Source organism: Emys orbicularis, chromosome 22 (genome assembly GCF_028017835.1).
Source record: "Emys orbicularis isolate rEmyOrb1 chromosome 22, rEmyOrb1.hap1, whole genome shotgun sequence".
Classification (NCBI taxonomy): domain Eukaryota; kingdom Metazoa; phylum Chordata; order Testudines; family Emydidae; genus Emys; species Emys orbicularis.
Genome location: NC_088704.1, coordinates 20,502,554 through 20,518,863, shown reverse-complemented (window position 1 = coordinate 20,518,863; position 16,310 = coordinate 20,502,554). Strand labels below are relative to the sequence as shown.

Below are 16,310 nucleotides of genomic sequence, written 5' to 3'. Positions count from 1 at the left end.
TGCCCTTCCAAAGATGGCGGTTGTGTTCGCCCCGCCCCTATTAATGCCCCTCAGAAAGATGGCGTCCGAACTCTTCCCCCTCCCCTTGCGCTAAGCGCCCCTCACAAAGATGGCGCCTGCTCTTTTGTCTTTCTTCCCCCGCCCTTCGCCGCCCGCCATGTTCAAAATGCCCATCACAAAGATGGCGGCCGCTCCGTGCGTGGCGTAGTGTCGTGTGCGCGAGGGTGGGCGACGTCCGAGCTCGTCCCGGAAGCGGCGGGGCGCCGGCCGGGGAGGGGAAGGCGGCTGGAGCTGGGGGCGCCCGGACAGAGCCGTCCCCTCCTGGGCGTCTTATGAGGACCCGAAAGGTGAGGAGGGCCCAAGGCCAAGCCCGAGCCCGGCCCGCACCGGAGCTGCTCTGGCCGGGCCAGTCACGCTCCCCTGGGGTGGGGTCTACACGGTCAAAGTCTCCCCCGAGCGCCCCATCACTCCCCACAGTGCGCCCTCCCCCCCACTGCCCCCTAACTAGCGACCCCCCAGTGCTCCCTTTATCCCCACAGACTACCCCCCAACCAGCGCCTCCCCCCCACAGACTGCCCCAACCAGCGCCCCGCCACAGACTGCCCCAACCAGTACCCCCCAGCGCCCACAGACTGCCCCCCAACCAGCGCCTCCCCCCCACAGACTGCCCTCAAACCAGTGCCCCCACAGACTGCCCTCAAACCAGCGCCCCCCCCCAGGGCGCCCTTTATCCCCACAGACTGCCCCAACCAGCGCCCCCCCAGGGCGCCCTTTATCCCCACAGACTGTCCCCTAACCAGCGCCCCCCCCACAGACTGCCCCCCAACCAGCACCCCCCCACAGTGCCCCCCAGAGCACCCCCACAGACTGCCCTCCAACCAGTGCCTCTCCCCCACAGACTGCCCCCCAACCAGCATCCCCCCCACAGTGGCCCCCAGAGCACCCCCCCCAGACTGCTCCCCAGAGCGTCCCCACATCCTCCCCTGCTGGGAGCGGCTGCTGGGGATGCTGGGCAGAGGTTAAAGCTGGTCTGTGGCGCTGCGGTTTTGTGGCCCCTCTGCCTCCCTCACCGCAGAAGCTGCCTTGTTCCTGTCCCGATCTCTCATGCTAACCCTAACCATTTTCAAGTTCAGGTGCAGACTTCTCCCAGGTGCTAAGGAGTCGAACCTCCTGCCTAACGTAAATGGAGAGCGGATTCTGCCTAAGCGGTCTGCCCTGCATTCCTGTGGGATCTGTGTCACGATCGTTTGGGTGCACACCGTGATACTTTCGGAGAGTCCTTGTTGCTCGAATGGATGCTTCTACCGCTAAAGATTTAACAAGACCCCCCACATCCTTTCTGCATTGTAAAATTGCATCTGGTTTAGCTTGCAGATGGAGTGCCATCTTCAGCACGCCAGAAGGCTGGAAACAACGCAGCAACCCAGTCTTCATCTCATCAAGAGGTTGATCTTTGCAAATCTACTAAAACAGTGTGTCTGGTAGGAAAAACCTGTGACTTTCACTCTTTCTGAAATGTTTTTAAAATGTTACGTAAATTCATTTTGCAATGAGCTGTTTTGGAATATGATATAGGGGATGTTTTGACTTTTAGTAAGGCCATGAAAATAATATGTTGTGCAAAATGTTTTTAGTTCCTTCATTCACTTTGTCTCTGTAATAATATCTTTTATTGGACCAACTTCTGTCAGTGAGAGGGACTAGCTTTTGAGCCACACAGAGCTCTTCTTCAGGTCTGGGAAAGGTACTCTAGAGCAGGGATCGGCAACCTTTGGCCCATGGCCCACCAGGGTAAGCCCCTGGCAGGCCGGGCCGGTTTGTTTACCTGCCGCGTTCGCAGGTTAGGCCGATTGCAGCTCCCACTGATGGCGGTTCACTGTCCCAGGCCAATGGGGGCTGCAGGAAGCGGCATGGGCTAAGGGATGTGCTGGCCGCCCTTCCCGCAGCCCCCATTGGCCTTGGACAGCGAACCGCAGCCAGTGGAAGCTGCGATCAGCAAAAGCTGTGGACATGGCAGGTAAACAGACTGGCTCGGCCTGTCAGTGGCTTTCCCTGTCAGGCCGTGTGCCAAAAGTTGCCGATCCCTGCTCTAGAGTGTCACAGCTAAATGCTAAGGGACCATTCAACAGAAATTGGTCCCATAAAAGATATTACCTCACCCACCTTGTCTCTTCAACATCCTGGGACTGACATGGCTACAGCTAAATTTTAGTTAATGTACACGATTATCCAGAGAGCAAGGGAGATGGAAATAAACATGCATAACGTACATGCCTTTATTAGCTATATAAATAAATATAGCGATGAACATTTAATATATTGACATATGGAACATTCATTTCTGCTTGTTAATGTGGATGTGTCAGTAATTTGAGGTACTCCAGATCAGAAATAAGTAATTCTGATTCCTCAGGTTGTTACTTCAGGATATCAGCGTGGCCGTGGTGTGTGTTTTTTCTAAACATGCAACCAGTAGTGCATACATGCAAATAAATGCACTGGCACCTTTTTTCTTTTCACTCTAAAAACAAGTTTTTTGCATATTATGTCTATACTAAGGTTGAATTGTCCAAGTTTTGTATCATAAAACCTTGGAAATGGTTCTAAGGAACAACAGCATACTATAGTGGAACACACTGGAAGTGAAATCCTGCCTTCCTGTTGGCTACTGTACTGGCATTTAACCTGTTCTGTGTATAAAAAAAAAAAAAAACCTCTATAATAATATGCAGTTTTATCTTGCAGTTTATAAAGTGGTAACTTATTTTTCCTTAAACTTATAGTTTCATGGTTAATAATGGCAATAATGAATAGTTAAGGCATTTTCTGGTCGATTAATGACTGGTGAGGTTAATGACTCCATTCCTTCAGCAAGTCACTAATTACTAGGAAATGTGTCCTCCCCAGCAATCATTATCACTTACTTTCTGTATAGGGTCTGTATAGGGTTTTAACGTTAATATATGTGCAGTGTGACCTACTTATGGCTGCTGTGGGAACCACAGTTCTTCTGAGGTTTAAAATCTGTTTAAACACTGCAACGAAGGGGTTTTTTTTGCATCTAATTATAAACAGCTACAAAATGAGCTACCAGTGTGATAGATTTAGCTTGAGAATTTGTTAAAGAAAACTTTTTTTTCAAATTCACTATATTTACATTATTTGATTATATGGCCATGCAAAAAACACAATCAAGGGAACAAGTTTATACACTGTGGAGTCAGTTTTCCAGATTTGTTGTTCACAGCATAAAGTGCACTGTGGTAAACCATGTGTGTATGTACTGTCTTGTGAATTCCTATATAATAGCGATCTCATAATTTAAAGTGTATAAAGTTCATTCTGTTATGGTAACTATCAAGAAGAATATTGTGAAAAATATGATGGGTGATTATCCACATGCTACATTAGTTCTGTGCTTTCCATGGGAAGAGGATTCCAAATGGTGATTAATTGTTTGTTTGTAATTTTGTGAAATGTAATTGAGTCAAATTTTAAACCCACTGTTTATCATAAAATCAACTTTCCTTAGGCATGTAGCTTTGGATCAAACTGCAGTCCCCTAAAAAACACCCAGTGCTCACTTCATTAAGCCGTTCAGCTTCATATCCAGCCTGTCACTAATGTTGTCTAGTGAAGTTTGTTTGAAGTAGACCTTAGATCTTCTTTCTTTGTGATAGGCTTCTTCACACAAAGCAACTGACAGACGCCCTTCAAAGAGGCTAAAATGTGAAAAAAACAGTCTAGTGAAACTGGAGTTACAAGAACTTGTATCTGGAAATGGAAGTGTTCCTCTTCTGAAAGAACCAACGGAAACGTCTGATGAGGATCAACATTTGGGAGATTCAGTTGACCCCAATATGAAGCCTTTACAGAGTAAAAGCAGAAGTGCTGCAAAGATTAATGAAGAGATACAGGGGAATGATGATGATGTTTCCATAAAACCATCTGCACTGAAGGGAAATAGCTGCCCACCAAAGAAAGAGGAAGATGAAACTTTCCTGCAAAACCATATCCCAAATGTGGAAGAGGAGAGCAGCTGTGGAACTGCGTTTTCAGATGAGTCTGGGCTGGAGACCATGGATCTCCAGAAGAAACCAATACAATTGGATAATAGTGCTTTCTTAGATGAGGACAGTAACCAGCCAATGCCAGTGGACCGATTCTTTGGAAATATGGAGTTCATGCAGGTTAGAAGAATAAAACTTTGAAGTGTGTTTTTGTTGTTGTTTTAATTTTGCTCTTATGAACTCCTTTCTAGCTTTTAGTCTATATGTCCAAAGAATGTTAAAGTGGTGCCAAAACTTGAAGCAAATTTGACCAGTATTGACAATCTATTAGAGAAACATCCTGAGCTATTGGATACATCTGGCTGAAAATCTTTCAACTGAACAGTTTGCTGTTTTTAAAAAAAAAAAAAAAAATAGCAGTTTCATCTAAATTGAAACATTTCGCAGGAACTTTGATTTTGAAAGGAAAATGTCTAAATGTTTTTTCAGCTTTATCATTTTGTTTTGATAAGATAAAATGTTTCATTTCAATAATGTCAAATTTTTGACTTATTATATTTTAATAATATAATAAGATCATCTTTCATATTCTAATGTAACAACCAAAACTAAACATTTTTCCCTTGCAAAATAATGTTTCTGAATCAGGATTTTTGAGAATTTTCCCACAGAACAGAAATTTCCCACCAGCTCTACTAATGGATTGAGTATGGGACAGGATTTTGAGTTCTATTCCCAGATCCACCACTGACACATTGTAATTTTGGACAAGACATAATCTTTTTTCCCCAGCTGTTTAATGAGGAATAATACTTAACCATCATACGGGGTAATGTGTGGATTTGTTTGTAGAGCACTTAGCCCAATAATTCCCCCCCCCCCAAGTATTAAAAAAGAAAGCAAGCACCACACGCTAAGGCAGATATTTTTTGCTCTTAGCATGAGCTCACATGAGTAGTTTGAATAGGCTCACCTCAGACTGCTGCTGCTTTTACTTAAGATCTATGTGAACACAGTCAGCTGTAGTAGGGATATGTTAATGTCTAGCATATACCAGTTGTGGAACCTGTATATAGTAATGTGAAATGTCTGTATGGGAGGGCTGTTTGGTTGCTACAGCAGCTGGCTTTTGTTAATAAATTCTCTTTCTTAAAGGACCTCCCAGCAGCTGCAGTCGCGTGCACCACAATGAGCAGGCGGGAACTTAGAAAGCTGCACTTCATTGCAAAGGAAGACGATGATGACGATGATGCACTTTAAGCACAGAATGCAAAAAAGATAACTTTTTAAAGTTGTTAAATTGTCTATTTTTCTATAAGTCTGTTAAAATAATTAGTGATCCTATTATAATTAGCTATCCTACCCATCACATGTCACTGGCATGACATCTTTCTACAAGTGCCTTTCTTAGAGAGAAACTGTCTATTTCTATAGGAATCCTAGACAAAACCCAAAGCTGAGTGTGGAAGAGAGTGAGTGCCTTTACTAGTGAATGTGGAAGTATGAAGTCAGCAGGATTTAGAAGCCACAGCTACTGATTTAACAGAATTAAACAATTTAATAGAATTAAAGGACTGGTTGCTTTAATAAACTAAGCAATTTTACTTTATCTCTTTGTTGTGAAGAGGAACAGCTAACGAGCATTATGTAAATTTGAGTGCATACAACACAAGTCACCGTGGGGCTAACAGTAATTTTCTTAAAAAGCAGAAAAATCTTAAAAGCAAAATGTGACTAACACACTTGTGTTGTTATTGTATGGTGTTCTTCATAGGTGCCTAATAAGTAAGCTGCTGGTACCCAATACCTAAGAGGGAGTCCATCCTGTATTTCTTATGTTTAGTGTTATACCATTTGTTCACTTCTGAAACTAATCAATTCTACTTACAAAGCTTTAAATTGTGGTTCTGTTGGGAAAACTGGCCCTGTACAAATGTCAGTGTGGTTCTATGTTTTGTCTCTAGATGACCAGATGTGCTTATTTTACAAACAAGTATGGGAGCTTTACTCTCTGCCTGTTCAACAAACTCCACCTGCCATCTGAGATATAAGCTGGGTTTTCTTTCTTTCACATATATTACCAGCAGTAAAGATACTGCAGGATAAATATTGCCCTCACTTATACCCATGTAACCTTACTGTTTTCTTCAGTTGGTTTACACAGCTCTTACTGATGGGAGCTCAGTAAATAATTCTGTTGATGCTCAAGAAGGAATAAAAACTAATCTCTGAGCTTTCTTCAACAGTTTATTACTAGATGAATGGTGTTGGAAGTATGGAATAGGGTCGGTCTGCCTGATTTTCCCAGGCGGTAGTGGTTTTGGGAAATGAGCAGCTTCAAATGACTTTATGAAAATTATTAGTTAATCTAACGTTGGTAACACTTCATTGGAAGTGGTTATTAGGCAATAAGCTTCCAGATCTATATTTTTGAAACTTTAAGTACTTGCTCTCAGGTTTCCTACTTTTCTAGAAATACAATCAGCAGATGGCTTATCTAAATATTCATTTCTACAGCTATTGCCTATTAAGCATCCACATAAAAGCTGAATGAATTGTATAGGGTATGTTCATTCTCTTATTTTCACTTCATCTGATATGCTATTGCTGTCAGCAATGTCTTACTGCCTTTCCTCTTTTCTAATCCAGTAATATAAAGGCATTCAACTTTTTTAAATAGTGTGATTATGATTTTTAACAACTAAATCTTGCTGTAATCCCTATACCTTTGTCCTTCAGGCTTTTGGGGATTTATTTGTGAACCACTGTCCCTCATAAGTGTCTATTCGGGTGGAATAACATTTATTTTTAATAGCATCTTGAAGGGTGATGTTAAATTATTTAGGGAACATACTTTATAGACCACATTACATTTGTCAGCAGGGCAAGAACAGGATCTTCATTTGTTATGACATCTCCAAAAATATCATCCTGGAGTGTGTGTAGATTTCTTATTTACAGGTATTAAAACAGTTACAGATTACTGTTCAATTGTTTTGATTGTATAAAGTAGTATATGTTTAAAAATTAATGGGGACAGGTAACTATTGGGACTGCCATAGCCCTGCTTTAAAAATGCACCTGCTCATTGTATAGCAGCAATGCTGAATGCTTATTTTCTGAGTTTTACTCACTTTTTTTTTGTATATAGTAAAACTTCCCCACTTTGAACAATAAGATGGTATTTTTGTACTAATAACCTAATGCTACTTGGAGCAGTGTTTGTGGTGGGAGAGAGAGAGAGAAGCAAGTACATGAAAAAAGAGGCCTCTCCAGAGAGGAGGAGATATGCATGTTGTGACCAGTGTTTCATCAAATGTAAAAACACAACTCTGTGCCACAAAGACACTATTCTAGCCTGACCAATTTATACTTCACTCTATCAGAAGTGGGTATTAGTTCATTTCATTTTGCACTAGTTGCTTGTACACACCTTATCTCTCCTTTATACTTATGTATGAGGAAAAAGATGCCTGAAAGATCTTTATTAAACAAATATATAAAAATATATGGAAGTTTTACATTTACATAGTTCCTGAGAATTCAGTTGATTTTAGATGGCCTTTCAAAAAAAAAAATCATTCACATTTTACTACATAATTAAGAGGTAGAGGGGAACACAGCTGAACAGACAATTATCAAAGATATTGAACATACAATACCTTTTCCTATAATATCCTTCATATGTAGTACTGTACAACACTGCAAGAAAAGTCAAGCAGCCAAGGAAGTTGAAAGATGGTATTTAAAAAAATAAAAGGGGAACATGAATAAAAAAAAAGACAGAATCTAGCACCACTGATAGTTTCTTTAGAAAATATGTACGTAAAATAATAGTAAAGGTTAAAAATGGGAGTCATTAGTAGATTAGAGCAGAGATCCCTGGGACACAGGACTGGGAGTAGCTCTGCCACTGAGTGTGTGGTGGCCTTTGGTAAATCTAAGGCACAGGGATGGTTTGCCCAGCTGTAAGCTCTGTAAAACAATTTAACTACCCCACAGACTTAACGTTGAAAGCAATAGCTAAGTGCATTGTTGTTCCAGAGCGCTCGGAAATTAATGATTTGCAGAAATAGCTCAATGTTGCTGGAGCTTGCTTCTTGGACCTGCATTTCTAATGTAAGAAAGAGATCAAAGCCTGGATTGGTAATGGGATACTAACCCTTTCATCTCTCAATCAGATCTAGTTCTGAACATGTTAAGTCTTTACCCATCTGGCAGTTTGTGGTCAGTTGAGGGGGAAATTTTCTAAAATGTCTAAATGTTTAAGTACAGGCCTCAATGAATTTTAAGGGGATCTCTGCTGCTAACTTCCTTAGGCACCCTTTGAAAATCTCCCTCAAAGTCATTTAGTGGTGTCCACGTTAGTACAACTTTTCCCATTTTTGGCACGCCTACAAAACTGGCCAGGATTGAATCAGTTATAGAGACTGAACTTTATTTCCAGGCAGCACCCCTGTCTGGCTTCATGTGAGACAAAAAAGCCAATATGATTGGGTTTGGGAGAGACTTCAACTGCCTAGGTTGTACCTATGGCTAAAGGGCCAGGACACTTGGTATAAAAGGTCTGTTATATAAACTACATTTCACATTCTATAAACTATGCAGGTTGCTTGGAAAATGAGCTGGGGCATCATGAACCAAGTGAAAGGTGGAATGACAAATGTTTGAACTAGGTTTGATTGCAGACACATCTATATTAGGGAATTTAGCAAGAAGAGATCAATCTATGATCTTTCACTAAGAATTTCAGAAATATTAAAAATGGTGTCCTTTCAAATAGTTTAGAAAACTACAGCAAAGAGCCACCTTCAGGGAAGTCACTTTGAGACCTTCCGCATACGCTTTCTTTTTCTGTATATTTTAGTTTTGTCACAGGTAAGATTATGGCTGGTTTTCTTATGGCAAGCAATATGCACTAGTTTTAAATTTTCCAGAGTAAACAGCAACTGATAGAAGTATTCCCAGGCCACTTCCCTTCCATCTTGTTCTTTGACAGCTTCTGCCAGTGTTGGGACAATAGTACGTTTCTTCTCTATTCTGCAATATAAAATGAAGGGAGCATTTCCCATTATTGACAGTAACAAACTTTCTTTTTTATGAACCATGTATGTATTCCCTAAAGGAGTGATGGGAGTTAACCTTTCAGTCATGTGTAAGATTTTTCTGCATTGATATATTAGGATGTGTGTGATGGTGGTTTTTAAATTCTAAAGAAAGGAGCTTAGCATGAATAACGTGGACCCTAGAATCCTATGTAATTTCTAAGTGCACAACACCTGAAACAGCTTTGGGCAGGGGCAGAAATGAAAGAGACCAGTCACCTGAGGAGCCTAGTGGGGGATGTTTGTAATACAAAGAGAAGTTAGGGATAAGAGAAGAGCAGCTAATGATGAATGTACTAGAATGTAGTATCTAGTGTAGAGCTCTATCCTGCCACCCATTGCTGCAATATCTGAGTATCTTCCATCTCAGTGGACTTAGGATAAAATGAGCAGACCAACAGACTAACTATCAGACTTCCCTGTAAGATGAAAACGAGCTGGGTGGTAACTTGTTTGACACTGAAGGTAGACAGTGTGTAACAGGTATGTTTGGTTTAATGTTTTATACGTACATATGATCGAGATTCCACGTACTGAAGAGGATTCTGCTCTCCCTGTTACTGTAGGGATTGATGGAATGTTTACACAGGCAGTAATCCCTGTCAAAAGGACCCTGTAAAAAGATAAAGGCAGTGGGATGGTATCCACATAGCAAAATGTATTCAACTTGTTGCATAGGAAAAGATAGGGGAAGAATCAAGGCCATCCACTGCCAAAGCCTCCCTTTGGAAATACAGGATCAAATTTTAATAGTTCTTCTCTGCACACATAAGCAATCAATATCAGTAAGCTAACTTGTGCTTGTATTTAATTGGGTATCTAAGTAGTTATCTCTTTCCTCAAATTCCATCACTGTAGAGCAGAGGTGGGCAACCTGCAGCCCGTCAGGGTAATCTGCTGGCGGGGCTGCGAGACAGTGTTTACACTGACCGTCCTTAGGCACGGCCGCCCGCCCGCAGCTCCCAGTAGCTGCAGTTCGCCGTTCCCGGCCCATAGGAGCTGTAGGAAGTGGCAGCCAGCATGTCCCTGCGGCCCGCACCGCTTCCCGCAGCTCCCATTGGCTGGGAACAGTGAACCGCAACCACTGGGAGCTGCAGGCGGCCATGCCTAAGGATGGTCAATGTAAACGCTGTCTTGCGGCCTGCCAGTAGATTACCCTGATGGACCACAGGTTGCCCACCACTGCTGTAGAGATGCCAGCACTTGCTGCAGCCGAGAACTCTGGCTAAGAAATGACTGTGAAATGTGTGCCTAGGTAAGAGGTGAATGGGGGGCAGCTCTTAGCATGGTGGAACTTTTAACAATGATTGGAAAGCCAGTGCTGAGGCCCCTGATACCGCTGCTGTTTTACAACAATTTGTAGAGCAGTGGTTCAGGGCAGCAGATGTGAAATCCAATTTGTAGCTTATGAAGGGCAAGAAACAAGTCCTCTTTTAAAGCTGCGTGATTGTTTACACAACAGTTGGCACCATGTCCTGCTGAAAGCCTAACTGAAATGTCAGCCTAAATCAGACATTTTACTTAAATAAAATACAGAATCTTGGAAAGCCTTGCCTCCCCTAGTAAGGCTTGAATTTGTTCAGCAGTATGACAATCAGCAAAGGGACACTGTCAACTTAAAAATGTTGTAAATAAGTTAGTTGTTACCCACACCCTTAATTATTAAAAGAGGTAATTTGCCACAATTTATGCTTCTCAAAAGTTGGATGCTCAAAGTAATTAGTCAGTTTCACTCTCAGTGCTACAATGTTTAAAATATCAGGCCAAAAACCAAAAAAAAAAAAAAAAACAGTTGTTGGTTTTAAGTCTTGTTTAAATTAGTAAAAACACCAAAGTATTTTATCTGAGAACAAATTATGCTGGCAGCGTCCTTCAGTCACTGTACGTAGGTACGTTGTTTCTCTTCAGTTTAATATTTGTAGTGCCCAGAGGCTTATTCTTCCTTTAAATGCATAACTCCCATTACAATTTATTTTCATGAGCATAGCACATAAAATATACCGTACACACACTTCTCGATCTTAGAAATAGTTCCTTACTTGACAGGAGAACCATCCTTCAGTACTGCAGAGGCAGACCGCCTCCTCCTCTCTTCTGTCAAAGTAACAGCCATTATATTTAACAGACTTCAGTTTATCCAACATAAAGTCAGTTATTCTTTTATATTCTGCTTGTGCTGCTGGATGAACAGCTGAAGTATAACTGCTAACCTTTAAGAAAATAGAAAGCACTATGTCAGCTCAGACAGTGCCTACTGCACCCTGAATCTATTTAATAAATCCAATAGATTTAAATTTAAAACTTCCATGGCTGTTTATGGGGAAAAAATCAGCTGTTCAGGCCTAATGTAAAGATTTATTTTTAATAACAGCTTGAAACCAAGCTACATTCAAAACAGCAATTTTTACCTCTTTCATATAACTTCGTATTCTGCTTTCACAACTGTATCTCATATAACTTGATTTATTCTTAAAGCGAGACTCTATACCTAAAAGAAATAAAAAATATTTTATGACTTGCTGCTTGTACAAAAACTCTCAAGCTGTTGTTTTACTTGGCTGGACCTCTGGCTCCTTTTCTTGGAAGAAATGGAATGAAGTGAGTATGGCTGTTTATTTGCTGTGCTTCCCTGTTCGGAGTGTAAGCACTCCGGACACCAAGAATGCCTTACTATTTTGGCTTTACATAGGGCTCAGCATGTTGTTTGCACTTAATAAATCATATACCAATCATTGCTCTTAATGGTACTCCTTGATGGCCCATACCTGGAATACTGTGTTTAGTTCCAGGCACTTCTGTATCAGAAAGATGACAAACTGAAGGGTGTTCAGAAAGGAACACCACAATGATTAGGGTACCAGATGGACGGGCTTAAAAGGAGATAGTTAAGCTATAGCTATTTGGCTCTTTTAATAAGTGACATCTAAAGGGAATAGATATCTAAACATAAAGAGGAATATAAATCAAAAATATCTAGATACTAAAGAGTTGCCCAGAGACTGTACGTGTAGAAGAAATGGGAGGAAAGTAAGAGGAATATCTGACAGATCTACTTAACTGTGCAATAGTGTTCCCAGGAAAATGGCAGGATCCTCTTCACTTGGGTCATTTTAGAATTAAGAGTTGATAAAGCATAGAGGAGTTGAGGACATAGACCATGTGTTGTGATCAAATCACAGAAATTAAAGATGGAAACGATTTTAAACTATCTCATCTATCACACTGCTGAGAGGTTTAACTGTTATGCTGATACAGAACTTACCTTCAAACCACTTTCTGTCTTCCTCTCTGCTTTCCGCCAAAATGTTTTCACTTAGGTTTTGAATGAGATCCACTAGAAGCTTCTGTCTCTTGGGAGCCTGCTCATCTGATAGCAGCTTTTGTGCAGCCTCAACAATGTCATCTTTTTGTGTGTAAAATGTATTTAGGAAGTGATCTATGTCACTGACAACTGTAGTTTTAAATGAAGAAAAAATTAAACTAGTGCTAGGCAAACTTATGTAGTCTGAACTGCGCTTTCAGCTAGGATTTTGATGTGTTCCATAAAAAGTTTGTCTGGGACTGTATAAAGAACATTTTAAGAGTATTATGCTATTTTTCAACATTTATATCTTAATGAAAGGTAAATCCCAAACTGCAGTATTGACTTTCTAGTGTTTCATAGGAAATCTGGGAGCAAAGGGTTTCCTTCAGGCCAAATTCCCTGCACCTTATTCATGTTGAATAGCACCTTCCTCTGAGTAGCCCCACTGACTTCAACATGACTACTTGAGGAGTAAGATTCCACTCTGAGTGAGTAAAGGCATCTTTACTTTTATTCTGCACCTGTTCAAAAACCCACCAAGCTTTTCTCCACCCAATTGATCAACTCTGAAAAATAAGGGAAATTTCTTCCAGTTTACTTTTTACAGTACTACCTTAGTAATATAGTAACATCACTAATAAGTGGGTGGCCCATTGCACACATTTTTAAAATAAGGGTGTGAACAAAAACCCAGTGATAAGGCATCCAAGTGTATTTAAAGATGAAAGCTGTAGATTAGCTTTAGTAGTTCAGACTAGTAAAGGCACAGTAGAATGTTGTAATGAAGTTTTAGTATGGTATCATACTCCTTTTACATATTGGTAAACTGCGGCACAAGGAGGCCTTTACAAGGTCATACTGAGCCACAGTTGCAAAGATGGAGATAAAATCCCAAATTCTGACTCCTTCCCATTTGGGGTTTTGAAATGTGAAACTGTTTAAGTTGCAAGATAAACTGATAAATTTTTCCCACTTACAACCCTGCCAGGTCTCCCCTGGGGCTAGTAGTATAAGGTCCGTATTATCTGGAATACTGTGGAAGTAACCTTCAGTCAGTTCGGTCCCATCCTCATACAAACAGAGCCGGCAGTCAGGAAAAGAAAGCTGTTCACAAAAAGAAAACACACACAGGCACACATCTGCACTTTAATAAAGTTAGTTTGAAAATGGACACAAAGAAAACTTTAAAAGTGAAATCGGTTAAAAGAAATAAAGTAACTGAAAATGGAAAAATACAGATTCTACTAGCACCTACAGGTGCCTTTGCTGTTACAGAGCTAGAGTCTCTGGACTCCGAGACGGGGTGAAGGCGCATTGGCACCATGATCTTCCACTCCCCAAAAGCGGGGGGGGGGTGATTCTTCGGGGAGCTATTCTCAGTGCTGCTGGACAATCCCTGCTCCTGCTCAGAGCGGGTTTGCGCCCCTTGCCCCCCACGCTCAGACGCTACTGTCTGTCGGGGGCGCCCACAAACACCCCGAGATACACCAAGCGGCCGGGCCCCCGCCAATTTACTGCGGGGGGGGGGGAGCTCTCAGGGGGAGGCACTGACAGGGCCTTGGGCCCCGCCCCAGGGAGTGTGCCGCAGGAAGGGGCTGTGCCAGGCCGAGGTCACCCCATCTCCCCCGTAAGGCCCCGGGGCGGCCTGCAGCCGGGCTCGCCGCTGTCCCCGGGGCGGCGGGCTCAGGCAGCACCTGCAGCAGCTTGCCCCCCTTGCGCAGCAGCTCCGGCAGGCTCCTCCCCGCGACCCCGTACTTCTGGGGGCCGCGCAGGCTGCGGATCTTGAAGGCCTTGGGCCGCGAGGCCATAGCCCAGCCGAGAGCGGTGCCCGAGCCTCTGGCATCAGCAGCTTCCGGGCCCTAGCGCCGCTCACATTCAGTTTGCGCATGCTCAAAGACACACAGCCGGCTCCGGACGCCATGAGAGTTACCGAGGCGGAAGCAGTTCCCCCCCGAAACAGCAGGTCTGGTGCATGCGCAGATGTGGCCCGCCCGCGCGGTAGGATGCCGCGCATGCGCAGGGGGCGTGTACTAGGCCGGTTGCCATGAGAGCGGTGGCCCTGGCGATGGAGCCGGAGTGAAGTAGGTGAGGGCGAGGGCTGCAGCGGGGGGGATCGTTGCCCCGCTCGGGGTCCTGTCATGCCCGAGGTGAGCGGTAACGTGTGTCCCTGCCCGACCCCGCCCCGCGACTCCCCCGTCCTATGGGGACCCCCAGACCCGGCCGGCCTGGGCAGGGCTATCCCCACCCCCCTCTCCCCCACTGCGCTGCCATCCCGTCCCTCCTCCCCCACAGCACCCCCGTGCTCGGGCCTGGGGCCTCTGTCCACGCCCCTGCTACCTCAGCCGGCCCCTGACAGCAGGCGCCTCCCTGCCGCCCTCGCGTTGCTGGGGGGGGGGGGCACCGCAGCGGATTGCATTTGTCTGTGACGCCCCCGCCGGAATCATTGTCAAGTTCTTGTTTTACAAACGCACCCAGCCGCCGCGTTTAGGGCCTGGGCCCCGACCCTTCCCCTTTGACCGTCCTGGAGAGAAAGAGCCTGATGCTCACCGGGGATGAGCCCCCCCCCCCCCTTCTGCGGTCAGCCCCTCTGTGCAGGCGTCTCAGCAAGCTCTCCGCCCCTGACAAGGGCGCCAATTGGGGGGGGGGGGAGCAGAGGAGGGCCGGAGCCCCCTGAGTTTCATACAGGAGGTGCAAGCTCCCAGCTGGCGCTCTTAACTACAGCCCAGCATTAGTGTGCCCTTGTGCAGAGGAGAGGTGCCCCGGGGCAGGGAGCCTGTATTTTGTTTACAAGCAGAGGCGGGGTGATTAAGATCAGAATTAAATTAAGGGTGTGGAAGTTTAGCCTGTGAGGGAGGGGGGGTTGATTTAGAGAGAACAGGGGATTCAGAATGAAATACAGCAAAGCACTGAGTCCAGGTTACATTCAGAAAAGGGGAAGATTTGGGAATGTAGGCAAAAAGAAGGGGTCAAACTCAGGGAAGAACTAGCAGTGTATAGAGAAGTGCCCACTCTACCTGTGTTATTTATGTGGTTTCATCACCATAGTATCTGAGGCTGCGCCTCACAACGTCTAACCTATTTCTCCTCCCAACGCCTTGGCAAGGTAGAACAATGCTGTTATCCCCATTGTACAGGTGGGGCACTGAGGCACACACAGACTAAAGGCCAGATTTTCAAAGGTATTTAGGCACCTCATGAGATTTTCAAATGCACTTAGAAGATTTGGTGCTTTGTAAACCCCACTAGAGATCTAACTGCATCGTTGGGTGCCTAAAAACCTTTGAAATTCTGTCCTTAAAGCACAGGCCTGGGGTGGGGTCAGACAGGAAGTCCATGGCGGAGGGGAGTAGAACCCAGGTCTTTCAGGGCTAGTTCCCTATCCAGCAGACCAGCTTCTCTCTCTGCTGAATGCTTCAAAAAAAGAAGACTCTGATAGATGAGAGCAAAACCAAGGCAGCCAATTCTCTGAGACTCCAGCAAATGGTCCCAGGATGGATGTCCTGGTTGACAGCATGAAAAGCAGCACTGAGGTTAGGAAGAATGGAGCATGAGAGTCAGATGAGAGGAGATAGCTTAACTCCAAAGAGGTGGCAGGTTCTGCCCCATGCTGGGTTGTAGAGCAATAGCTGCTGTGCAATTTTACATTTTAACTGAAAACCATTTTGTTCTGTCATTTTTTGTTCTGAGCTTGAGAAAAGGAAGGAATGAGAAAGTGTCATAAGTTTCAGATGTGTTTATGCCTCAAATTCTTAGGGTTTCAGCTCTATTCAGGCCAATTCCAGAACAAAGAACAGAAACTGCATCCACAGAGTCCATAAAGTCAACGATTTGTCCATAAAGTCCCTGAGCCAATGCATATAAAATGTGTAAATCTGGATAAGATGGCTCAGA

The 16,310-nt window shown here is 43.8% G+C and overlaps 2 protein-coding genes across 2 annotated transcripts; one reads left to right on the top strand and one right to left on the bottom strand.

The window, feature by feature from the left end:
* Positions 1-274: 274 nt before the first annotated feature.
* C22H1orf174 (chromosome 22 C1orf174 homolog) lies at positions 275-6,989 on the top strand. Its single transcript, XM_065421197.1, has 4 exons — positions 275-347; positions 1,368-1,481; positions 3,681-4,190; positions 5,166-6,989. Exons 1-4 carry the CDS (start codon positions 333-335, stop codon positions 5,268-5,270), a joined length of 744 nt encoding a protein of 247 aa, XP_065277269.1. The 5' UTR covers positions 275-332; the 3' UTR covers positions 5,271-6,989.
* A 492-nt stretch (positions 6,990-7,481) lies between these two features.
* DFFB (DNA fragmentation factor subunit beta) lies at positions 7,482-14,243 on the bottom strand. The gene is made up of 7 exons (XM_065421196.1): positions 14,114-14,243; positions 13,397-13,523; positions 12,378-12,566; positions 11,524-11,603; positions 11,155-11,325; positions 9,628-9,728; positions 7,482-9,050 (listed from the first exon to the last, which is right to left on the bottom strand). The coding sequence occupies exons 1-7, from the start codon at positions 14,225-14,227 to the stop codon at positions 8,831-8,833; spliced, it is 1,002 nt and encodes a 333-aa protein (XP_065277268.1). The 5' UTR covers positions 14,228-14,243; the 3' UTR covers positions 7,482-8,830.
* Positions 14,244-16,310: the final 2,067 nt, after the last annotated feature.

Excerpts from the sequence above, each read along its gene's own strand:
- C22H1orf174 (XM_065421197.1), top strand. Across the intron at positions 1,482-3,680 it reads CTACTAAAACAGTGTGTCTG|GCTTCTTCACACAAAGCAAC; the intron begins GTAGGAAAAACC and ends TCTTTGTGATAG. Across the intron at positions 4,191-5,165 it reads GAAATATGGAGTTCATGCAG|GACCTCCCAGCAGCTGCAGT; the intron begins GTTAGAAGAATA and ends TCTTTCTTAAAG.
- DFFB (XM_065421196.1), bottom strand. The coding sequence starts at position 14,227 with ATGGCCTCGCGGCCCAAGGCCTTCAAGATCCGCAGCCTGCGCGGCCCC. Across the intron at positions 11,604-12,377 it reads AGACAGAAAGTGGTTTGAAG|GTATAGAGTCTCGCTTTAAG; the intron begins GTAAGTTCTGTA and ends TATTTCTTTTAG. Across the intron at positions 9,729-11,154 it reads AAGGATGGTTCTCCTGTCAA|GGTCCTTTTGACAGGGATTA; the intron begins GTAAGGAACTAT and ends ATCTTTTTACAG.